The 25,941-nt window shown below is 32.0% G+C and overlaps 3 protein-coding genes and 2 long non-coding RNA genes across 7 annotated transcripts; 2 read left to right on the top strand and 3 right to left on the bottom strand.

Moving 5' to 3' along the window:
• Nucleotides 1-3,796: 3,796 nt before the first annotated feature.
• Nucleotides 3,797-4,534, top strand: LOC106351640. The gene is made up of 3 exons (XR_007340342.1): nucleotides 3,797-3,913; nucleotides 4,082-4,134; nucleotides 4,342-4,534. It is a non-coding gene; the product is annotated as an uncharacterized LOC106351640 (long non-coding RNA).
• Nucleotides 4,535-5,840: 1,306 nt separating this feature from the next.
• Nucleotides 5,841-6,540, top strand: LOC106351641. Its single transcript, XR_001271342.3, has 3 exons — nucleotides 5,841-5,968; nucleotides 6,163-6,197; nucleotides 6,323-6,540. It is a non-coding gene; the product is annotated as an uncharacterized LOC106351641 (long non-coding RNA).
• Nucleotides 6,541-6,785: 245 nt separating this feature from the next.
• On the bottom strand, nucleotides 6,786-8,460 carry LOC106347424 (protein ABIL2). The gene is made up of 8 exons (XM_048782597.1): nucleotides 8,371-8,460; nucleotides 8,212-8,294; nucleotides 7,989-8,139; nucleotides 7,726-7,918; nucleotides 7,596-7,647; nucleotides 7,429-7,520; nucleotides 7,217-7,341; nucleotides 6,786-7,135 (listed from the first exon to the last, which is right to left on the bottom strand). The coding sequence occupies exons 1-8, from the start codon at nucleotides 8,446-8,448 to the stop codon at nucleotides 6,959-6,961; spliced, it is 951 nt and encodes a 316-aa protein (XP_048638554.1). The 5' UTR covers nucleotides 8,449-8,460; the 3' UTR covers nucleotides 6,786-6,958.
• A 1,835-nt stretch (nucleotides 8,461-10,295) lies between these two features.
• Nucleotides 10,296-11,353, bottom strand: LOC106414367 (eukaryotic translation initiation factor 5B-like). Its single transcript, XM_013855040.3, has 4 exons — nucleotides 11,231-11,353; nucleotides 11,060-11,125; nucleotides 10,899-10,958; nucleotides 10,296-10,805 (listed from the first exon to the last, which is right to left on the bottom strand). Exons 1-4 carry the CDS (start codon nucleotides 11,351-11,353, stop codon nucleotides 10,506-10,508), a joined length of 549 nt encoding a protein of 182 aa, XP_013710494.1. The 3' UTR covers nucleotides 10,296-10,505.
• A 5,239-nt stretch (nucleotides 11,354-16,592) lies between these two features.
• Nucleotides 16,593-21,170, bottom strand: LOC106347426 (protein IQ-DOMAIN 21). 3 transcript variants are annotated; one of them, XM_048782598.1, is made up of 8 exons: nucleotides 20,904-21,170; nucleotides 20,566-20,681; nucleotides 18,403-18,726; nucleotides 17,885-18,107; nucleotides 17,652-17,737; nucleotides 17,502-17,576; nucleotides 16,939-17,383; nucleotides 16,593-16,848 (listed from the first exon to the last, which is right to left on the bottom strand). In XM_048782598.1, the coding sequence occupies exons 2-8, from the start codon at nucleotides 20,641-20,643 to the stop codon at nucleotides 16,730-16,732; spliced, it is 1,350 nt and encodes a 449-aa protein (XP_048638555.1). In that variant the 5' UTR covers nucleotides 20,644-20,681; nucleotides 20,904-21,170; the 3' UTR covers nucleotides 16,593-16,729. The 3 variants fall into 3 exon arrangements, with proteins under 3 accessions (XP_048638555.1, XP_013642406.2, XP_013642407.2); XM_013786952.3 differs by having other exon boundaries at nucleotides 16,593-17,383; XM_013786953.3 differs by having other exon boundaries at nucleotides 16,593-17,383; nucleotides 17,502-17,567; nucleotides 20,904-21,045.
• Between the last annotated feature and the right edge of the window lie 4,771 nt (nucleotides 21,171-25,941).

The raw sequence follows: 25,941 nt of genomic DNA on the forward strand, positions 1-25,941 counted from the left end.
TCAGTGTCTGCACAACTATAATCTCCATCAGTTCTGGTGATGGGAAAGAAGAACACGGCATACCCTAATAGTAAACGCTGCTTTTTATCAAAGAAAAATAGTATATTAGGTTTGGGCTCGACTGGAGCAGAAACGGCCCAACAAATGTAAAGCCCATACGGATGGAAAGAAGGATTAAATGATCCGCAGCGTTTTAAAAAACAGGACACGTGTCGCGCTCCCAGCCTCCGACTTTCTGACGTGGACGATGACGTGGCGTGCCCAGAAGAGAGAAAACTGTACTTTATATATAAAGATTTTGGATAAAGGTGCAAGATTTAAAAAGCATTTATCTGTTACAGTAAAAATATTACTCAACATATAATTTAAATTATTCTAATCAATTGCAAACAATACTGTAAAAATACATTTGCATGAAAATTTGAGAAAATCAAATATATTAGAAAAAGATCTAAAACAAAACACAAAATGACAAGCGAATTGTAACGCCTATTGTTACTTCTCTTCGCTAATAGATTAGTAAATTAGTCCCATGCAAATGAAAAACGAATACGTGGAAACTTTGGAACACTGATGTGATGTTCTCGAGGATTTGTAACGGTTATGTCAACAGGAAACCGAAAACAATAGTAATCAAAAGAGGAAAAAAGGTATAGAATGGTCAGCTTTTTGTTTGAAACGAGAAAACGAGTGTCGTGAAGCATTGTCTAATCAAAAGAACAATCTAAAAGATTCTTTATTTTGAAGTTGAAAATTCATATTTGAGTTTCAGAGTGTTATTCTTCAGAAGTGAAATTTCAAACTTAATTTTAAATTATTATAAGTAACGTAAATCCATATTTTTATAAATAACTAATACATATATAAAAATATTACATCAATATATTAATAAAATCTTACACTAAAATATAAAATTACTAGACTATTATTTTTGCTGTAATATTTAAATTTGTGTATAAATCATGTCATCATGTACCTTTTAGAAAAGTTTTTTTATTAAGTTTTCTTTTAATATTCTTGTTGTCTAATTCTAGTTTTTAAATATTATAAATCTTATTACAAAATTTTTATTTAATTTTATGTGCATAAAAAATTTAAGGATTAAAAAGATAAACGAAAAAATATTGAAGAATCATAAATGTGATGTGTAATTAATTATAAGGACCAAATTGTAAATAAAAAGATGAAACTTCAAATTTAGAGTTTTGAAGTTACTATTTGGAGAACAAAAAAAACTCTATATTTAAAGTGATTGAGTTTCTTTTGCAGATGCTCTAAGAATTGGCTTCACTTCTATAATTTTTCATAAATATATTAAAAACATATAAATGAATTTCTCTAAAATAAAAATGTTATTTATCTACTTATAAAAGGTTAGTAATTTTTTTAAAGAGGAGATCCTTATCGTTGCAATGCTGTTTCTGGTGTCGATTCTCTTGAAAACCAGATAGAGCAAGATTAGTTCTTAAAACAATAGTGATGAAAGAAAAAAAATGTTACTTTCCAAAAAAAAAAAAAGAGAAAGGTTAGTTGTTTTAATGAAAATTGTCACAAATACCACATTCATAGTACAATTTTTCATGTTTACACTAACCACTTTTACCATTATTTTTAAAAAAAGGTAAAAGACATTATACTCCTATGGTTAATTAATCTAGACTTGAGGTTTAGAGTTGAAGGGTGAGGTAGAGTTTTTGGAATGTGAAATTTAGGATTCTAATAAATATATAAATAAATACTTAGAAAATATATAAAATAAATTAAAAAATAGTTTCAAACATAATTTATATAGAGAACAAAGTTATAATAGTCTTTTGCCACTTAATAAAAATTATATTTTGAAAATGTTCTTTTAGTGGTGGTAAAGATGAATAATAGTACCGTGAAAGTGGTAAACATGAAATTCTCTCTTGTTTTAAAGACCTTGTGTTTCTAGTCTTTTACATTAAATTTTCACAGATATATTTTGCTACTAGGTAGTAACCCGCATTGTGTGCGGAGTGAAACAGTTTATTAGATTATTTATTATATGTTGTACTAAGATATTATTCCCCATAGCTTTTTATGGGGATGAACATTCATATATCCGTTCGGATTCAGTTGATCTATTCTGATTTTGTTTGAATCATTGCAGGTTTGGTTCGGATTCGAGTTCAGGTACCCATTTTAATCATGTATTTTTAACAAATCCAAATATATTTAAATCCTTAAAATCCGAAATAAATAATATAAGACATAAAATTTTGAATAATGTAAAGCTAAATATTTAAATTTACATAAAATTAGTTCAATTTAAATATTTGGATGGAGAAAAAAATTAATAGTTTCAGTATTTTAAACATTTTTTGTTATTTTTAGATATTTACTTGTGACTATGTTGATATTTTTTAGATATTTTCATATTTTTGAATATCTGATATATAAATTTAAAATAATTAACATATTTAAGTATATAATTGTGATTTAGATATTTTTGGTATCAGAAATATTTTAGTTTGGATCAGATTCGGGTATGGTTATCTAGATGTTAAACTTTTAGATCCATCTAACTACTTAATCAGTTTTAGTTTGTGCTTAATATTACTTTCAGATCTAGTTTGGTTCGATTCTTCGAATCCAGATAATTTACCCAAACTTACTTTCTTCTAATAATATAGAGCAAAATAAATAAATATAGAACAAATATTATGGGCTTATTTAACATACATAATTATTGGACCATATTTTAAGAATAGCAATAAAAATGGTTGGATGTCGTGTCAATATTGTTGGACATGTTGCAAAATTGTTAACATAGCTAAGTTCGACAAGATACGAAACTTTCAATATTTGTTGGGCATGTTGCAATATAGTCTATAACCAATAACGTGTATTTCTTATAAAGTGTCTTGATAAATATAATTAAAAAATGATACAATTGAGTAAAAAATGTTAGAGTTGCGTAAAAAATAATGTGATTTATTCACTCGGCATCTGAATTTTGTTTTTCAATTGATTTTACGAATTTTCTATTTTTAAAAGCTTTTAATTTTTATTTTTTCTAGCAATCTGACTATGTTTATAATTCTTGGTTGATATGAAAACTCAGCAAAGAAAATCAATATTTGGCTAAACTAAAGATCCGAGTTTATGTGTGGTGTTCTTTACTTTAGTTTTCTTAATTCATATCAATCACAATTATTTATTGCATTTGTGAACAAAAGCATCAACCATGGCTAAGTTCGGCAAGATACGAAACTTTCAATTTCTAAAAACATTTCATTCCAGCATTTTAGTTGATGTGAATCTTAATGATTTTGTAATTTTTTTCTTTCTAAATAATATTATTCAATAGTTGTACAGAGAGAATTTCAGTTCATAAATACAAATATTAAAAACGCAAGAACTAAAAATGAGCTGATTAAAAAAATTTAGTGTGAACACATTAAGTTATATGCGGTGAAATTTAAAAAATTAGTATGTGAACGTATTAATTCTTAAATGATAGTAAAGCCGAGATGTCAACATATTCAAATTGAAATTAATGTGAGACTGTCACGTACCAAATATAGTGTGAACACATTAATGACAAATACTTCACTTTTAATATATATGAAATTATATTCTTTGTGTGTTTAATTTACTTCTAAAACAGTTGTAAAACAAAAAAAATTTACTTCTAAAACCAACAAAGACAACTAATATATGTTTTAAAATTTTTAAAGTAAACAACTATTTTTGGCAGTCAATCTTTTAAATTCAACCTACAAGACCAAGTGGCAACAACATTAATAGTGATAAGTGTATATATACACACAGAAGCATGGGTAGTTAGTTTCTAAACAACTTAAATACAATAGCAGAATAAGGCGTTTAAAGATGAAGCTTGTGGTTTTCATATCGTTCTTGCTCATGCTTTCATTGTGCTCTTCAGGTAATTAAATTTGTATACTAAAAATATCTTCAAACATTAAAGCAGTAAGTAACATGATATATTAAGAGTGTGTGAAAACTGTTTATTTTGGTTTTCTGAAAGTATGATGTAAATATTTTCCAATTTCAATATCTAAAATCAATATGAACTTTGTATATATATTATTAGGATTTGGGGAGGGTCGCGAAATTGCTGATAACGACCTCTTTTCCTCGAACAAGGTATGCATTAATCTCAATAACAAAGTGTTCTTCCTTGTAGGGACCCTTTGTATTTTCATTGTTTTTCTTGTTTCAAGAGTCGTCAATGATTTAAAATAAATATATCAGTCGTCAGTTTTTAAAATAAAAATACGTGTACAACTTGAACTCTTTGTGTAAATTTACCTAAAAATAACGTTGGTGACGCTAGATAAAATGTGATAATAGGTTGAAGAGCTGTATAGTGATCGAATGATGGATTATCCTCCAACGGGCCCAAACCCAGGACACGACCCGACAGTTCCTCCGCCTCCACATTCCGACGAAGAAAACATGATGGAAAATTATGTTAACTGAATATTGAAATCCATCCCATCTTTGTAAAACATATAATTAAATAAATTGCATTCGTGAGCTCTTATTTTATCATTTAATTATGTTTAGAATTAGAGAATCAAAGAATTCAAACTTCAACCCTTTTACAGTACGGTTTAAGTCTTCTTGGTTGGCTCTATTATTTACCCGTTTAGATTCGCAAGGAAAAGTAAAACCGTATATGATATGCCAAGTTTGGAAGTCTAAAAATATTCATAGAAACCGAATTCATGTTCAGTTTCCCGGTTAAGTGAACCGGTTGCACAAATAAAACTCCGTCGGTATTAGTTCAAGAAAGTGTAGACATTGTCGTATTTCTTTGACTAAGCAAAGCCTAAGGAGTTATAGATCTGCTCTTGCTTGGTTTCATTGGCCGGCTGATTGATGCTGATTGCCACGTAGCCACTGATCTCGATCCTAGTAAATTAGTAATGGGAACCGATGCGGTGAAAGCGATCTCTTATCTGATTATATCACACACATAACTATTGTAATTCAAGATTGTTATTCAAACAAAAAAATCAGAGCTATTGTCGTTTCTACTTTGTTCTTTCTTCGGAATGTGGACGTAAACGAAAAGCTTGCTGACCGCTGAGGTCGTTGCTGTGGAGATGGGAGTGCGGGATGTTGATTTTCTCTATAATAGTATTTAGAGTTAAAATCACTCTAATCCATTTCTATTTTTGCTTGTAAAATAGAAATTATTATATTTTAAATAGAGAAAATATAGCATTCTTTTATATTTTGTTCTATATTTAGAGATCTTTATTTTAGAAATATACATTGAAGCAAAACTCATCTTTATTTTAGATTTTTATTTATTTTAAAAATAAAAATTAAAAAATACGTCTTAGCTATGCTGATGTTAATGAGGCTCATTTGAGTTTCTTGTGTGAGTTTTTGTGTTTGTTTTTTTTAGGTACGTTCTAATCTTTTTAATCATGCATAAGTTATAAACCCAAACAAAAAATTTTGTAAAAGCAAAAAAAAAAAGTTTTTACCAAAAAAATAAAAGTTTTTACCTAAAAATAAAAAAAATTGTCAAACCAAAAACAAAATAATAAGAAGAACATTTAGAAGAAAAATATGTGTTTTCCGAGGATAGTAACGGTTACGTCATGAGTAACTTTGACTACTATTATTGATCGTTAGTAAAAAACAAATAATGTGTGTTTTAAGTTCTTAACTTGTTTAAGTAGTTGACAAAAAAAAACTGTTTAAGTAAACAATTAATTTACGGCCAGTCAAACTTTCGAATTCAACCTACAAAGCCAAATGGCAAACACTAAAACTTTTTTGTGGCAAACATTAACACTTTTAATTTTTTTTTTGGCAAACATTTACACTATAAATATATAGAAGCATGTATTAGTTTCTAAACAACTTAAGAATTAAGGCTTCATTTTCACCCAAAAGGCTTGAAGGATGAAGCTTGTGATGTTTATATCGTTCTTGCTCGTGCTTTCATTGTGCTCTTCAGGTAATTTAATTTGTATACCAACAAAATTAGTAAAATTATATAGTAAGGTAAAATTAAACTGTTTATTTTGTTTTCTATAATATTATGTAAATATTTTCAACTTTTTAATATATAAAATTGCTATATCTACTTTTTCTACTTATGAATAATTAGGTTGATCCCAACCAACATGTGTATCATATACAAATTATTAGGATTGGAGGAGGGTCACGAAGTTGCTGAGAACAAGGTATGTTGTTTTATTTGTGTTTCGGAAATACTATTTCCATTGTTTTTCTTGTCTCAAATATTCAGTCGTCATTTTTATTTTTCTAAAAATAAATGTTGGTGATGCAAAATAATGTATAATAATAGGTTGAAGAGCTGTATGGTCATAAAATGATGGATTATCCAGGACCACACCCAGACCCAAGAGATAACCCTCCACCTCCGCCTCCACCTACCGACGAAGAAAACATTATGGAAAATTCTGTAAACTGAGTAACCGACCGTATTGAAATGAAATCTATTAAATCTTTGTAAACCAAAAATGTAACTAAAATAAATTGCATTTGTGAGTGCTCATTTTATCATTTAATTGCGTATAGAGTTAGAGAGTCAAAGAATTGAAAGTTCAGTTCAGCCCTTTAACGGTCCGTTTTAAGTTTTCTTGGTTGGCTTCTACTATTTACCGGTGTAGTTTCCTAAAGGAAGGTTGAACCGTATGAGATATATCTTAGATACCAGGAAGTCAGCGTGAATATTTAATCTTCAGTTTGGTTCTAATTCAAGAGAAAATCTTGGAAACTGATTTTAACATTTTACCAAAAAAAAAAAATCTTAGAAACTGCATTCACATTTTACTAGCGCGGCTTACATAAATCTATTTTCGCAACAATGTAATATAATAATAGATTTTTTTTCTCTATAATATATATTTATTAATTAAATAGAAAAAGGGAAATTGACAATTTTCCGGTTAAGTTAACCGGTTCCACAAATAAAACTCCTTCAGTATTCGTCCAAGAAAGTGTAGAGAGTGTCGTCTTTCTTGGTTTTGCGTCGACTAAGCAAAGCCTTAAGCAGTCGTTTGCTCTTACTTGGTTGCTGCTGCTGCTCTGTTTCTTTCTGGTTTTCTTTCTCGAATCCAACCCGAACCGAAGCTGATCTTCTTGGTTCTGAAGGGTACTGAAAAAAACACAAAACAAGAATCAAGAAACGACAAACTGATGAAAAAAAAAACAGAATACTTCACTTAGTTATCCTTACCCGTATAGGAGTTATAGATCTGCTCTTGCTTGGTGTAGTTGGCCTGCTGATTGATGCTGACTTCCTGGTAGCCACTGATCCTGACCTTAGTAGCGGAAACCGATGCGGTGACACTGATCTCTTATCTGATTATATGACACACACACACAACCATACATTAAAAATAATATCATTATTTAAAGAAAACAAAACAGAGCTATTGCGGTTTCTACCTTGTTCTTTCTTTGGAATAGTGGACGTAAACGAAAAGGTTGCTGATCTCTGAGGTGGTTGCCGTGGAGATGAAGCCTGAGATGTTGATTTTCTGCAAGAACATGTGTTAAAAAAAGTCATCACAATTTTGTGTTTCAAGATGTTGGTTTGATGTTGGAGTCTTTACCTAACGGGTGGAGGAGGAGGAGGAGGCGTTTCCCGGATTGTAGCACGCACAGCTTCAAGAGAAACCAAACCAAATCAAGAAACCAACTTATGTCCGAACATAACAGAAACAAAGAGAGGATCAAAGTTACCATTTCGAAACTGGTTCCAGTCATCTGCATCCTCTAAGCTGCTTCCAAAGTACTTAAGCTTGTCAAGATTGGTAGTCTTTATAGTTTCACCAGCTGGCAAGATGTATCGTTTATGGAACTTTGGAGTTTCGATCACAAGTGATTGCTGTGAACGTCCTTCATGATCCATATACTCTTGGCACATCCTCAGCCTCTGTAACCACCAGAAGAAGATGAATCAATCAGACAAAGAATCTAAAGTGAGTGACTTATATATCTTTTACCTGTTCGATGCAAGATACTCTTAGTTCGGTCTCTGCAACTTCATCCACCTTTTCGTCGATGAAGTCGTTGACTTTGTACGTGATGGAGCCTAGATGGTCAACTGTATTCACCAGAGCCTTCACTGCGTAATCTTTGAGTGTCTCTACAACTCTGCCATTTAAAACACGAGAAATAAAAGGAAGAACAGTTTCAATCATGGAACTGAATCTGAAGAAAACTCACATGTGTCTTTTATCGTCGGTTGTGTAAGATAGTTCGAAGTACTCAGCTGCTGAATACAACTGCGTTCGCAGATTCCTCAAGTCCTGAGAAAGAAGCAGAGGCTTAGACCATTTTCATTTCAATGTATGTATAAGTTCCACGCATAGAAAGAATGTACACCTTAAGACCATCAGAGAAGAGCATGCTTTGATCCATAGATGCCTCATCGTAGTTCGATGCTTCCCTTGACTCTGGCATTGTAGCCGCTGCACTCTTCTCAAATAGAGGGAGAGCAGAATTTCAAACCCGGTTTCTCTAGTCACTGTGGAAAAAATAAATCACAAATCTTAAGAATAAAGATAGATAAATCCCCATTCCTTATCGCTGTTTCTTTCTAATCTCTAAGACCACTTGAAAACAACAATCTCTGAACATAAACGAGGAGAATCTTATCCAAAATGCTATACTCGGTACAATGTAAGAAGATCTAAGCAATCTATTCGTATACACGAAAGGTATGAAGAGAGTAATCTTCCAAGTGTAAAGATAACAAGCAACCAATATAACCTCAGATTTGAAAACGCTTTTCAAGTTCAACAAGAGGGGATACAATCTATTATGTTGCCATCAAGGAAACAATGTTAAAGTATATGAATATTCAATAACATAACTTTTGCTTTGATCCATTTAACTATTCTTATAAAAGAAAGAACAGACAAGAATAATGTCCAAAAAAAAGGAAAAAAAAAAAACAGACAAGAAGTAGAAATCCATAGCTTAGCTCTCTAAAAGCAACCAAACAGTTTGATCTGAAGCAAAAAGGATCTTCTTTTGAATCTTTTATTAGTACAAATAAATAAATAAAAAGAGAAACTTTGTGAGAAGGTGCAATTGTTTATGGGGAAAGAAAGGGAGCAAAACACCAGTTTACTACTAATTTACACTAAAACCCTCAAGAACACTAAAAAGGCTTCAACTTGTTACACCAGGAGAGTAAAACCCAGTTCAAATTCACAGGTTAAACCTAAGAAAATCGATAACTTTATTGAAATCAAAGAACCCAGTTGACAAAAAGGTAATGAGAGTGGATTCAAACCTGCAAACCGTGATTGATTGTTCAATGGAAACCCCTCTCTCACTCTTGTCCCTTGCTAGTGTTAAGGACAGATTGGTTTTGAAGACCGTTGAGCACGCGGAACGAAGTGGGTGGGGGGGAGTGGCTAGTGATTGGGTGGAGATTTTAAGGAAGGAAGTGAGCAATGTCTTGTACTCGAGACCTCTGACCGAACCCACTTTAGTCCCTTCATTTGCGGAGAAACGCTCTCTCTTTCTTTTTTCTCTCTCGCTCAAAACTACCTTTTTCCCCTCTTTTTTATTTTTTGCGGTCGATTTTACCTAGGGAAAATTGGAAAAATGTGACACTTTGAATTTTTATTTGTCACAATAGGACTTCTGATATTTTGGGCAATTCTGGACAACTTTTACCCTTCTTTTACGATTAAAATAGTAAACTGAATTTTAAAAATGTTAAAAAATATGAAATCTATTGAAAACATAAGTATGACAATATATATGTTTAAATTTTTTTTTTAAAAAAAGTGGAATCATATTTTATTTTATCTTCTAGCTACAGTTAGAATACTCATTCTGGTCATCTACTTAGTCTAGAAATCAGATACTAAGTTTTATACATAGATATATCTTGGGTATACAACGTAAACTAGCATTTCTTATATATTCTAACCAAGCTATATTTCGAAATGTTATAATCAAGAAAGATGTCTTCAGTATACCTACAGCTTGATAACAATATATAGCCACAACTCAATAATATACCTTATCTAAATTATGTGCCATAACATGTTCTTCCTTTTACCTTATGTGACGCCTAAAGGAATAATATGTTTCTCAACTACTCTACTGTATTCTGCGTAAGGTAATATACATATTGTAGGCAAATCCGAAAAATATAGAAACTTCCATATTCGGTTAAAGATGTACTTTCCTAATTCTACACGAAATCTAATCTAAATCTCGCAGAGTATATTCTTTCCTAAGTCAAAAAAATGAAAAATCATCAAAATTGTTCTTTCCTCCACTCGAACCCGAGTTATTCAAGATAAAATTATACACATAAACCACTATACCACATATGATTCACGTTACTTTGATACGTATACTAGCTTATATACTAGAAAGTATAATAAAAAAATTAAAACTAATCCTGGATTGCTCCACGATTAATTTCTGAGTTTTGTATATATTGCATTTTCATATAATAGAGTCAAAAGTGACATTTAAAGTTTAACGCGAAATCATAAAGATCTTTCCGTAAATTTAAAAGTACTGGGGTGAACATTAAAGATATCCGTCTTATGCACAAGCCCTATACCGATGCCGCTTATAAGTATCTTCACAGCTGGGGACTTTAAGAATTCAAGCAACGCTTCCAGTGACCCTAGTGTAGACGCTTGTACATAAACTCCTTCACCGCTTTTGTCAATCCTGCTCAAAACTGACTCCATGTCTTCCATTGCCTGCTCCTTCATTGCTTCAATGTCATCATCAGGTTCAGTTACGTGCAGAGCAGTGCCAGCAATAGCGTGTTCAAGACCCTTTTTTAAACACAAACCAAAAAGGGAAACAATATCATTAAATTTAACTGCAAAAACTAGCAACTAAGATAATTGTGGAGTCTGCTCAATCACCTGCGCTGTAATTTTTATACCCTGTGCAGCCTTTATTTCTTTATGATGCACATAAGTACCCTGAAACATCAGACAAAGAAATAAGAAAACAATTTAAATGAACCATATATGTGAAGAAAAACCAGTCAAAAGGACAAATGAAGTGGAGAATTTGAAAGTACCTTCACCCGTAGCTCCTTCATTGGATGAGGTGTCAGTAACGCTCTAATCGTTGTGACTATAGGTCCCTGAAACAGAAGAAGAAGAAATACTATTACTTTTCAAAGTTCTAAGTCTATCACTGTACCCAGTGCATGACTTTTTTGGTTATAGATCACAAGGTTTATACTTGCCTGTAACCCACACACGACGATTTGATCACCTTCATGAAGTACACAGTTTACCAACACAACATCAATCGTTGTTCCATGGCCTTCTATAACTTTGACCTCCAGGACAGTACACTGTTCGACCATTTTAAAATAGGGTTAAGAATTATCATACTGAAGTAGTTAGGAATTCTCAATAGATTTAGAGATTCTATGGTTTGTGGCTCCAACCCATGCGTTATGTCAACCACCAAAATTGCAAGGTCGCACAAACTTGAACCCCTTGACCACAGATTCATGAAGGACTCGTGACCAGGTGTATCAATAACCAATAGACCTGGCACCTTAAGTTTTCGCACCAACAAAGAGGAAGAACACTTGGATTTCGTTGTATCTTCACTGAAATCAAAGAGGAAGATGAAAAAAGCGATTCGAAACTATGGGTAGATGAAACTCCAACGAAGAGCAAGGGTTCTCTCTGTTGAACCCTAAATCGCCATGGAAGGGGCTTTCTTCTACGGTGGAGAAGAGGAGGAGAAAAATAAATTAGGGTATTGGCCAAAAAATTCCCCTTTTGTTATTTTTTTTTTTAAGTTTTGTTATTTTTATTTAAAATATTTACCCATTTAAAATATATTACGAAAATTTTAATATATAATTTTAATTCTACTTAATTGGTAAATTAAGGGTAGTTTGGTATTTACAGGAACAAAAATCTTATTTTCATAAAAAATCTTCTACAAATCTTAGTGTGACAAATCCAAGTTCAAAGTGTCCTTTTTTCTCAATTTTCTCTTTTACCTATCGATAACAAAAACAGTAAACTTTAGTAATTAAAGTTATTAAAAGATACTGAAAAACATATAAACATACATAAAGTTTTCACTTTCTTCTTTTTGGAAAAAGTGAACCAACTCGGTTAGAAAATCCACCATTGCTAAATTTCTCAAATATATTATTTTACCTAATATTGGTACTTTAATATGTAAACTAATTAAGTTTAAAATATTTTTAACATAATTGAACCACTTAAAACAGACATATTTCATTAGAGAAATACCTTAATATAGTCGTTTTTTAGTTTATTTTCACAAAAGAAGTCAAATGACCAAAAATTAAAAGGTAAATATACATTTATACATTATAGTTAACTAATCTAAACTTATGGTTTATAGTCAAGGGTGAAGTTTTGAGTATGATGTTTAAATTTTTTTAAAATAATAAATCAATACTAAAAAAAATATTAAAAAAACTATTAAAAAAAACTATTTTGCTCATTTTTAAGATTATTTTGGTGAAAAAAATTAAAAGGGGTATTTAAGGGAATTGCCCTATCTCATAAGAGTTTTTCGTTTGCATTTTTTTTTTTTGCAAGGTACAAATATGGTATCAAGCTTATGATAATATCGTGCGTGCTTCAAATAGATAATAATTTGAGGGTGTACACTTTTTTAACAAAAAAAAATAGAAGTAAGAATAAAACAAAAAAAAAAACAAAATGAAGGAACATACAATGATTTAAGCAAAGCACGTCTTTGGACAGCCATGGAATTATTTATTATATTTTCTAATAAAACAATACTATTCAATGATGTTTTCTTCTCTATCATTTCTCTTTGACTCGAGAGCTTTTTGGAGTGGTTACTATAATGAGAGCGATCATCATTTGTACAAATTGATGTCGTCAATTACGTCTAACAGCAGCGGATCCTTTTGGTGCATCCAATTATATGTGTGATTCGTCTATCACCAACAGATCTTTTTGGTGCAACAAATTAAACATGTGGTTGGGTCATTTTTAGTTTTGTCAATTAATAACATAACAGTGAGTCATATTAAATTAATTCACCTCTTTTTTAGTTAGCAATTAAATATATGAGGTTTTACTAAAATGACCTACAATTTGAGGTCAAATACAAACATGACCCTTTTTAACAATATTTTGCCAAGGAGTTCAAACATAATCTTTAATTGTTTCAAATATATACAAAAATACCATTATTTTAAATTTCTTTTATTTTTTATAAATGTTAAAACCCATACATCCTAAATATTTATATTTACTTATAAAAATGCTATTATCATCAATTTTTTAACCATTATTAACAACCGATTTGAATCTTTTTTTTTTGTCAGCAACATAACAGACTCATATGTTGCTGACAAAAGAAAAATTCAAATCGGTTGTAAATAGCGGTTAAAAAAAACTCTTATAACCGATTTGAATCTTAAAAGCTTAAACATTGAGTTTGTGTTCTTTTTTCCTCATTCTACACCAATTAAACCTCATTCCTTCTCATTTCCACTTTAATTTCATCTAAAAACTCTTATAACCTTCATTTTCAAACACACAACTTTCATATTTTGGTGATTTTTCAGTTAGTAACACTAAACTATATTTTATTTTGGTGATCTTCGAAGTTTGGACGGTGAGAAAGTGTGGAAACAAACTTACACTAGAAAAGGTAACTATAATCACTTGGTTTTTGCCGTTGTTCATATATGTGTCGCGCCAACAGACTTACTTGTATGTGTACAGTTAGATGTATACTTACTTAACAGTTTGTCAGTCAATGCACATTTAGTTTTTGCAATTGACCAAATTAATTTTTTTACTCCGTAGATTTCACGAGAAGTTTACAAACTTACTTTTGAAAAAATAAATGTAGTAGACTTATAAAGAAATCTGTGTATAAGAGGTTAGTTTTTTCATTTAATTGTATCTTTGACTTTTTAACGTAAACTTCATCTGAAGTCTGCATACAACATATTTAACTATAAATCTACGAAAGATTAGTTTTTGCATTTGACCAAAACTTTGATTTTTTTTTGTAGACATCACCAGAAGCTACTCTACAAAGATTAGTTATTTTTGTGTTTAACTAAGAAATTAAAAGACTGACCAAAAATTAAATCAAGTGAAGACTTCTTTCTTTTTTGAACAACTATCAAATGTATACTTCTAATTATGTCTTTCTCTGCTAAAAAAGTAAGCTTCAAAAGAAGATTATGGTCAACACAAAACTATGTTTTCAAGTGGACTTGAGATGAAGTCTATTTCTGGAAAGTCAAAATTACTTTTGAAAAAATAATTCTAAGAAAGTCAAAATTGGTCGGTTGCAAATCCTAACCTTTTACATTTTTTGAAATAAATAGATTACCAATGAAGTCCACTCTACGAAGTCAAATTCTAAGAAAATTCTTGTCAATTGCAAAACTAACATTCTTTTATATATTTATTGTGCAGTCTACTCACCAAAATATTTTGAATAAAAAATAACCTACAAAAAATTTAATTGCAAAGAATAATCTAGATTGTAGACTTCTTTGTCAGTCTACAGTAACACGAAGTTTACTCTTAGCGGCCATGAACAGATTTTAAAAGCTAATAAGTTATATTATGGAACTATCAAATTTCTTGTTTTAATAGATTGTAAGTGTAGACTTTATGGGAAGTATGCATATGTAATTTTACTATATGAAAATATTTACAAATTTTGAAATATTATTTAATTCTATTCTTTTATTTATACATTTTTATTACTAAATATTTGTTTTCAAAATTTATGCATTTAAAGAAAAAAATTATAATCCTATTATACCATTAATTTCTTTTTAATATATACAAATGCAACTAATACTATTTAGTTGTACTTTTTTGATAATTATACATTTTGTTATATCTGATAATTTTCTCTTAATTTTATTAAAAATTATTTAATATATTGTAACCAAAAGAAATAGATAAAAAATTCTATCCAAGATTTTAATTTTAAATATATACATATATATTCTTAAATATCAATTTTTATCTTAATTTTATGTTTAATTAAATAAAACTAAAATGAAATTATTGGTAATAAAAACTAATATATTAACAAAATTTTGTTTTTAATATAATTTAAAAAATGTTTTGCTGCACATGGTGCCTGAAACCACATAATTCTCTCTATTTTTGCTCATCATTATATAAAACTGCAACATAGCACTTTTTTTTAAATGTAAAAATTATTTAAAAACAAAAGTGACTGATAAAATTTGAATCATTGGTGAAAATATCTTTTGTTTTCTTACAAAAATCGTCTAAACTAATATTTTTGGTAAAACACTAAAACTCATAAAAACAGAGCATTGAAAGTTAATGAAGGACATAATAAGGTTTTAATACATCATCAAACTCCTAAACAAAAGGGTATTAGATGTTAATTAAGAACCTGAAAATTACTCGGTATTAGCTGGTCTTTGAAGTTCCAAATAAATATTAACATTGTTATCTCAGGTGACACTCTTCAAGATATCTCTCACAATCATATTTGCACTTCGTGTTTTTAGTCTCAGACAAACAACTACCAAAACTAGATTGTTACCTAGTATTTGTTCGATCAATGATCTATACTTTGCGCAAGTGTGTGGTTTATATATAGCCTCATGAGCTAACCGAAAATATGTTGATTGTGGGAAGAAGACCCTTAATGAAGAAAGATTGGATCGCTGCCGTGAAGTCATTCTCCACTGTTTCCCATGAAGCCTTATAGAACTCACTTGTGAATCCATCAGGCCTCGGGGATTTGTCATTTAGCATAACAAATAATGTTTTTAATTTCCCCTTAAGTCACTTCCTGCTCAAGATGCGAAATATCCTTTGACCCACATCTGGATTGCAAAAGAACTTCCAGTTCTTCCACTGTCATATCATGATAGTCATCTGGCTCGTGAGTCAAAAAATCCTGAAAAAATCTCTCAAATCTCATACTGATATGTGGCCTTGGACGGTCATCTACCAGGTTGTTAAGAACCTCTTTGATCTGCTGACGGCGGCCCCAACTTTAGTCTCATCCCCTGTTTTCAGTAGAACTATGATCAACCACCTCTCTGATTATATTCCTCATCCAACGGATCAGCGTCATTTTGTAAAAATATGAAAATTACATGTCGATCTCTTTGTGTAATGTTATGTATAAGGGAGTCTCAAAAACCCTTGCAAACAGACTAAAAAAATGCATCTGAAGTTCATTACCCCAAAACAATCTGTTACTTACAACAAAGATAGTGAAAGACTATCACAAAGAGAACATATCACCAATATGTGCAATGAAAATTGACATATCAAAAGCATTTAATTTAGTTCAGTGGGAATTTTTTATACTCTTTTTGCTTTAGGTTTCCCGCCGAATTATATACACTAGATCAAACTTTGCATAACGATAGTCTATTTCCCGGTCCAAGTAAATGGACAGCTAGCCATCTTTTTCAGAGTAAAAGAGGGTTGCGTGAAGGCAGTGCTGCACCATATCATTTGCAAGTAATTAATTCTTCGGCAGGTATTTGAAATAGCAACAACACAGACTTGTACATAGACCAAGCCGATATTACATCATTCAGGAAGTCAAGAGAAGACATGTTCATTTATTAATTTCATATAATACAATTATGTAAAGAAGATATATTGAAACAAGAAACTTAACCAAAAACACAGACTTGTACATTTTTATTTCAAGAAACCAAAAAAATCAGATACTTCTTCTAGAGATCATGCCTCCAGCCTCTCTTCCCAACCCCAGTAGGACTTTGACTAGGACTAACCGGTTTACGGAAATCCATTTTCGGGATAGGACTCCTCAGACCGGGATAACCAGTTGCTACTACTCCAGCAGAACTTGACGAATCACAGCCCGATCCATTAATCGACCCGTTTTTGGTCGAGGAGTTCCAATACGGCATAAAAGAAGTACCTTGAATCTTGACGGTCGTGTCTTGGTCTCGAACTTTAGCCTTTGCTGATGCGGTTGGAGTCATATAGCTTGGTATATGGCTTGGACTTTTACGTTGCTTATGGGCTGGTCTATATGATCCAACGTCTATATATTCTCGATCAGTCAGACCGATTATCCTCTCCTTCAGGCTAGTCGGAGTAGTCACATCCATTTCCACTGTCTTCTCAGATACATCATCAGGTGTGGTAGTACCAGCCGTGGTTGCTGCTGCTGTGGGGAAAGGCGGATACGGAGGAGGATTGTACAGTCCAGGACCGGGACTGGAACCCGGACCGGTTTGACGGCCCGTGTATGGTTGGGAAGACATCCAATGGTCAAGCCAGTTCCAACCCCATTGAGTTCTATCAAGCCCGTTGACAGAAAATCCAATTGTCTCGTCGTCATATGTGTGTTGCATTTGCCGCTTCAATATGAAAACCGTAATCATAAGTATGCAAATAATACATATATTTCTGATTTCATGTATAACATTAACATCCAAAGTTCAATTTTATCCAAACTGAAAAAGAGAGATGCCCAACCTGGTAGGTGTATGCATAAGCAAGAGCCCTCTCTCTTTTCATCATTCCTTCACTCTTCTCTTTTTCCTGTATATACTCAAAATATAATTTACAATTATAGTAATATGTTCTAAAAAATATTTTGGAGTGTCCAAGATTATTCCACATTACCTTTCCTGGAGTTTGGTACAGGCTGGTTCGGTTCACTTCGTGCAATTTCTTGGGTTTCTCTCGTTCGGTTTGGAGATTCGTAGACCCTACAAACCACACAATTACAAATTTTATTTTCACCATCATAAGTGTATATATATATATATATATGTCTATGTTTCAAAAACAAAATATATATATATATATATATATGTATATCTGATTTTGTACCAAAATCAATTCAATATATATACCTATGTTCGGTTTTTCCATCCCAGATCGCCTCTCTTCTTCTTGAAACTGTTTCTTAAACCGGTCATGAGCAACTTGGAGCCTTCTCGCTCTCACTCGGCCTTGGACACGAACCAGAGCTTGCATGCATTTCATTGTCATTTGTGCCTGTTTTCGTACGTGGTTGCCACGTACCAATGCTTGTAGCCTAACTAGCCCTTTTAAGGCACGAAGTGCTCGTCTCGCCTACAATAGAGAGATGAAACCCCAAAAGAAAATCATAACCTTGGACAAACCGGTTTATTTCTTAATATTGCTGGTTTAGGATTAGTTTACAACTACAAGTTACGATGAATGAATGAGCTACGTTAATCAACGAATTTGTATACAAATTTCAGTTAACACGGGTGTAATCGTAGTACGAAATGAATTTAATTATACTATGATTTAAAACAAAAAGTATTTCGATTTTTGAAGGTGGTCGTGAGAGTTGAAAATTATTTATTTATAGCAAAACAAAATTAGGTATCAGGAAAGTTACCAAATACCCCCTGTAGTGCGATTGGATGAGCACTGCGGCTGTATCTTCCTCTGTCTGACGGTTGTAGCCGGCAAGACGAACGACTTTAGCTGCGGCTTGTGCTGCAGCAACGGCGGCTTCAGCAGCAGCTGCCGTGGCTATAGCCACAGCCATGGCGTGCTTTCTCTCTCCAACGGTTGTTCCCGGTGTCGAAGCTGTGCTCTCAACGTCATGGGATATTTCCGGCGAACTTTCCGCTGGAAAATTTTCAAAAGACACGACTTCTTGCGTATCGTGTTGCTGCTGCCACCTGACGGCGGTATTGTTGCTAATGTTGTTTTCTCTCTGCATGTGTTTAAATTAAACGTGACATAACAATGATCATCATCATTTGAAATATTCATCTTTACAAGTTTAATTGGCATATTACGTCCTTTTAATTTCCGTTTCTTTATTTATTTTGTATTTACGTCCAAAGTCTTCAACTTTGTTACTAGAACTACTGCATTTACTTCGTTATGTGCACGTGGTGACTTTCTATGTGATACATAAATCACTATACTAATTTGACAAATGACAAATTCAAACACAATTGAATAAATGTATAACAATATTTTTATAGACGCATACATGACCAATTCAATATTTTAATTGTCTCCAGGACGAAAAGGCGATTTTGAACCTTAATTATTTTAATTTCGAGGTTTTATTAAACTTTTTCCTTTTAAGTTTTGTGAGTAATATTTTTAAAAACTTATAAAAATATACATTTAAAATATTTAAGACTCTTTTAAATCGTCTATTTTAATATTATATAATACATATATATATAAAGATATCTAAATCAGGGTCTTTAGTTGTTAGGACAGAAAAGATCATTGAATTGGACATGGGAATAATCACTGTTTATCCCTCTATGAACATCTCCAATATATTACCTTGTTTTCAAAATGACATAATTGCATAATAGGGGAGTAAATAGAATTATGAAGAAAAAATAAATATATTATCTCTTTTTAGAATAATTTTATTTTTATTCTATTATGGAGTAAAATTGGAGTGTGATAAGAGAATTTTTTATTTTATTTTAAAGTCTATTTTATAATTAAAATTGGAGTGAGATTGAAATTGCTATAAAAAAATATAGCTGTCGAGAAACAATAATAAGGGTTAGACCGTTAGAACTGGAATCCAAAATAAATAGAAAAGGACAAAGACAATCGGGCTAAACTTTGGATATTGGTAAAAAAAGGGACCTATGCTATAGTAATGTGAAGATATTTGCCTATCTATGGATACAAGTTGACATAAACATACGTATATCAATAGGTGGGGATTAAATGGGGTGGAGTGATGGCGAGGGAACAAAGCAATGCACATGAAATTTGGGAGAAGGAAAAAAAGTTTTTTTTTGGGTGTCAGGAAAATCATATTTCAGTGCTCTTATAAGGAGAGCCTCCTTAATTAGTCCATCTCTTTCACAGGGGGACCAATCTTTTCGGCTTTTAATCAATAACTACGGTCTTTGCATTTAATTTTTCTAGCTCACTTGTCGAAACATTTATACGATGAACGATCATATCATTACCCCCCGTTTTAAGCTAAAATACACATATATCTTATGGACACTCGTTAATTAGTGCAAACAAAAAAGAAAAATGGTCACATTGCAACAAAAACGTACAGAGTTGTATGTCCCTCTCTAAATAGAGCCATGTAAAATGAGTTAATTTGTTTGTTTAATATTTCAGGTTAATAAAACTGAGTAAAAATAAACAAAAAGTAACAAAGGTTTAGTGCATTACGTACATATGAAAATGTTAAAGTCATATCCATATCTAATAGATATTGCTTAATTCAAGAAGAAAAAGACATTAAACCAAAATTGCTTATAATTTAAGAAATAATTATGTGGTCATATAGGATAGCTTATCCTTCAAGTTATCTTTGGTTAGAATTGCTAAAATTAATTTAAACGTTAGACACTGTACATTGATTACTGTTAGTTCTTCTTTCTCTTGGGGTAAATGGCTCTAATTGATATTTTACATTTTAGATCCCAAAACTTCTAAATAACCCACAAAGTCTTAAATTCCCCGAATATGTTTGTAGTACAAAGAGTAATGATGCTGTAATATAATGATAAATGTATGAATGTGATAATTAGAGGTGTGTTTGGGTTACCTTTGAGTCTTTCGGAGAGGATCTAAAGACCTTCTTCTTCACCGTTGAGAACCACCCACCACTCCCTTTCTTCCCCATTTCCGCAAAACTCTTTGATCATATAAGCTCTGTTAACACTGCAATTAATTTGAAATTTTTATCTTTTTCAAAAGAAAATGTTTATAACTAAAGTTTCCAAAAGCAGCTATAAATATGCAATTGTAACAATTCCAGCAGTAGCCAAAACCAAAATGTAAAACATTGCAATATACACGCTTTTGCGTTTATACATTTGACATATACCTAAACATTCATAAATGTTAGACATATGCGTATATATAAGAAATTCAGGAACTTACATGTTTGTGCAATGTGATCAAAGCCACTGAAACGCTTTTTGAAGTTAGAGAGAGAGAGAAAGAGAGAGAGAGATAGTGTGGAGAGATAGTGTGGAGAGAATGAGAAATACAACAGGGAGAGAGGTCACATAGAGTTAAGAAGGAGGAGGTGTCTCATTTCACCACCGATAATGAAATCATTAACGGAGTCACGTGGGGTTCGGTTAAACGCCGTTAAAGTGTTTTTACGAAGTTCACGAGGTTTCTACTTTTGTCTTTTCTTTTTCGTTTTTAGTTTAACGCCAATCACCTTGTTTTCTTTTGTATAAAGTCTTCTGCATTTGTGATGATCAGAAAAAAAAACAGTCTTCATCATTAATAAAAAAATGTATTTGACTTTTTCACAAATTTGTGGACTTGTGGACCTAAATTCCATATTTGATTAAAAAAGTTTCAAAACTGAAGCTCAAACCATCTCCGATGGTTTACTCTACTTTTTACTCTAAAATAGAGTAACTCTATAATATAGTTTGAATTTACTCCAATGGTACTTTATTTTAGAATAGAAAATAGAGTGATGAACAAAAAAAAATTACTCTATATTTGGAGTAAACCTATTTTTCACTCTATTATAGAGTGAGAAATAGAGTACCATTAGAGCATTTTTTACTCTGAACTCTATTTTAGAGTGAAAAATAAAGTGGGGTTGGAGATGCTCTTAGACTACTCGTCCGGTATAATATCTATAAAATAACTCATGTCACTAATGGTCATATCCAGTGCCGTCTTAACCGATAGAATATCCCTGGGCGAAATACAAAATTTGGACTCTTTTATAAATATTTTTTATATTTTTTTCACGGTATTTTTTAACTTGATTCAAAGATCCGGAACAAATAGAAAAAAATATCCCAAAAGTAATAATGAAAATACATATTTCTTATTATTTTGTTTTTAATAAGTAAATTAAGTTTATTTAATTATGAGCATTTTTTTTATAATTAAATAGATTGAGTGGATGTTTAAAACAACACACAAAAAAATTATGGATCCATGACAAATGTCCATGTTGCCATGGGTAAGAGCTGGCACTGGTCGTATCAAATGAAACGAGGATTAGTCTACCCTGATTGTTATTTAAAATGAATTGAGTTAGGGCCGTGTGTAAGTGTGTAACCTACAGAATCTTTTAGGAATAGTAAATCTTAAGATTGCAGTGTACTATAATAGATCAGATGACGCTGTTAGAACATATTTATTGGGAAGTTTCATGATGAACAACTCATAAAATAATTTTAAATGTTGGAAATTTTATTTAAAAGTGAAAAGTGTCTTTTTTATTTTGTGTGTCTAATTTATATACTTTTAGATGGGGTTATCAACATTAAAAAAATTCATTTAATTATATTAAAATTTGAAAAAGTTTGTGAGATATTTATTATGAAAACCTCCAAATGAAAGTGCTTTTGCTTTTAATATTTTTATTTTCTGGAGGTAAACTAAATTAGGATGGAAAAAGAACAAAATATGACAATGTGCAGTTGTTTTAATAACGGCGACCTAACTTCTTTTTGCGGGCCCAAAACCTACACTACCTCCAAGTTGGACCACCTTTCGATTTCAATACTCATTGAGCCACACATACATCCACACGAGTAGCTAAATACTTTTTAAGCATCAAATATTGCTAGAGATCACGAAAGCTGTAGAGGCATGAGATCTGTAATAAGCAATAACAAGCTTAATTAAATATGACAATCCTTAGTAAAATATTTATGTACATGTCATATATATATATATATATATTGCTAAATAATTTTTTTTTTTTTTTTCTTTTCAAAAAAAAAAAACAGTGTTGGTAAAAAAGAATATGAATCATTGAATCTCATGGACAGGAAAAGATAAGTGACTGTTTTTCTGGTAGAAAAAAAGAGAATATTTGTATTGACAACTGAAGAGAATTACTGGCTTTCAAGTTCGAATGCGGAAGTTAAACAAAAATTTATTAGGATGATTTGCAAAACATGATACAAATTTTCAATATAAATGCTAAAATGTTATCATATTCAGTCAAGTACAAAAGTAACATAAATAGTTAGTAAAACTATCATTTACATTGTAACCAAACAAAAAACTAAAAGAATATTTTTACGATTATATCTTTCCGAAGTTTACACTTAACATAGATAGACTTCTCAAGAAGTCTGCTAAGTAGATTTCTAGTCTATTCCGTAATTTAATAAAATGTAAAAACTAATTAATTTAAAGTTTATCATAAATAATTAATATATGAATCAATATGACATATATAGATTAAATTTAATACAATTGAACAATTTGAAAGAATATAAATTGGTTTTGCTAACCATGTTTGTATAATGTTTATGGTTTGTAACAATAGGTTCAAAAATATATGTATTTTTTGGGTTAGATTTTAGATTTAGATTATTTTGTTTCATTGACTCAAATTTATGTTGAGTTGTGTATTTTTTTTTTTGTCGACGCCCATCTTCTAAGATCAAGTGGTAGACGGTCTTGAGACGCTCCGAAAAGACACTATGTCCGGCTGAATCTGATCTATATGGGAAAAAAGAACACCACTAGATCTCGCCTCCTTGGCGAGAGAATCTGCACGCAAGTTCCTAGTCCTAGGTATGCGGGCGATGCTGAACTCCGAAAAACCAACTTGTAGAAGCCGGAAAGAGACTAACTCAGAGGTAAAAGCCGGCCAGTCGGTAGGATTTGCAATCATGTCTACCAGTCAGAGGTAAAAGCCGGCCAATCCGTTTCCATATGAATCGTAGTGCAGTGTAGCTCTCGTAAACAAGACATTGCCCATATAAGTCCTTCCATCTCTGCATGGAGAGGTGATAGGCTTTTCCGGCATCCTTGTAGTCCAAACCTTTCGACTCCCATTTGGTCCTTGTAGAACCATCCAAGGCCACTGACCGTGCCATCATCGATCCATGACGCATCGATTTGGCAGGTCGGACATTGAAGGTCCACAGGAGGAATCGAGCTAGCCAACTGATTAGGTAGTGCATCCGCTTCCTCTCCATCCTCAGGTAAATTTGCTTTTCTCCAGCACTCGGTTCCATGGAAGCTAGCTGCAGGGTGTCGAGTGGTGATACATCCTTTCCATTGAAAAATTTATCATTGCGTGCCTTCCAAATATACCATAGGATCCATGGGAAGGTCTCAATTAGTGGTTCCATATAGGCCACGTTTTTCTTCTTCCAAAAGAGGAAGTTCATGTTTTGATAAACAGAGGTACTCGGGAAGTAACCCGGAAGGGACGGATAGTCCGATAAAGCCCACACTTGCAGGTCGGGGGGGGGGCATTCAAAAAGAAGGTGGTTGATGGTTTCCTCAGGGTCACTGCATCTAGGACAGCTCCTATCGGTACCCAAGTGTCTATAGGCAAGTCTCTCGGTCGTCGCAATACATCCTGTCAAAGCTTGCCACATAAAATGTCTCATCTTCCCGGGAGCATAGATACTCCACACATGGCTCTGTAAACCAGTGATACTTGGTTGTACAATCTGAACTTCAGCATCTCGTTCTTTAGTCTCTTGTAATCGGTTATATCCTGATTTTACCGAGTAAACACCCGACTTTGTATAATTCCATGCGTACCCATCCATAGACCACGTATTGCTTGGTCGTAGTTTGAGGATAAGCGGAATGTCCTCAGGGTGGAAATAATCTAGCAAAAGGTTAGTATCCCAATCCCTTGTATCACGTCTAATGAATGAGTGAACAAGGAGTTTTGGGTGTCTATTTGTGTATATCTTAGAAGATTTAGACAATCATTAATTAAGAAATTTTAGTTCATATGTGCATTTAGAGGTTTGTGGTTTAGTAAAACTTGAGATTACAAAAACTAAAATAATTTTAAATTAATTATAGTTTTTGCATGAATAAATTAATATAATAGTATTCAAACTAGTATTAAAAATTGTCAAAGCATATGTTAAAACTGTTAAAACAAAAAAAAAATTAATTAAATTATCATAATAAACTTTCAAAGAAAAACTACTAAGTAGACTTCCAATGAAGTCTAGTTCGTAATTTTTAATTTAGTAGATTTCAAAAATTCTATTATGCCGTAAATTTTAACGTTGTTACAATTTTTTTATTATATAAATTAAATTACACACTCTTTCTAAACTAGAGGTACAAATATCTAAAGCTCTCTTTCTATATGAAAATTTCTTACTTCTATCCCCTGTTCGAAACTACGCTAGGCGCTAGTCGGGTGGTGACCCCGTGCCTAGCGAGTTACCAAAAAATCGGGGATTAAACGGGGATTAATCGGGGCCTAGTTTTTAATACAATTTAATATACTTATAATGTATTTATACAAATATATGTGATAGGTGAATGTCTTAGCATCGTAGGCCAGTGGTTTGGGACGCATATGATACTCTAAAATGTGTCGGGTTCGATGCACAAGCAATGAATCTTTCTCCCTTTTTTATCAGGGCGAGGCTGAAAAACAAAATTTAAGAAAACACATGTATTTTTCCCACATCGGTTAATAAGAAGGAAGAGAAGTCTTGAAGTGCCTTATAAATACAAGTACCAAGCCACATAATCTCTCAGACGAATGGGTTTTTGTTTTAGAGCCCAATATTTGTCAAAGGAGTTTTAATTTTTACGCGGTTGTAATCGGTTTTAATCCGATTTTTAAGCGTCTAGTCGGGTATTATTAGATTAACTGGGTTTCCGATTAATTCTGGCGACTTGGTTGAAATCGCGGCGGTTGGGTTCCGCCAAGCGCCTAGTCGGACGACTAATCGGCTAGGCGGCCGCGCTTTCGAATGTGAACAAAAACTTTAGTTTAATTTCTTTGAATGTGAACAAAAACTTTAGTTTAATTTCTTAACATTTTCTCATGTCTTCTTACAATATTATCTTTTTTTTTTGTAGTTTTTTAATTCATGGTTTTGATCCCCCCTTCTAAAAAATGTAAGATTTAGATCTATAGATTTTAAATGTGTAGTTTATGTTTATATTTAAATAAAGTTACAGATTCCATCTCTATGTGTTTAATATG

This window comes from Brassica napus, chromosome A6 (genome assembly GCF_020379485.1).
Source record: "Brassica napus cultivar Da-Ae chromosome A6, Da-Ae, whole genome shotgun sequence".
NCBI classification, from domain to species: Eukaryota; Viridiplantae; Streptophyta; class Magnoliopsida; order Brassicales; family Brassicaceae; genus Brassica; species Brassica napus.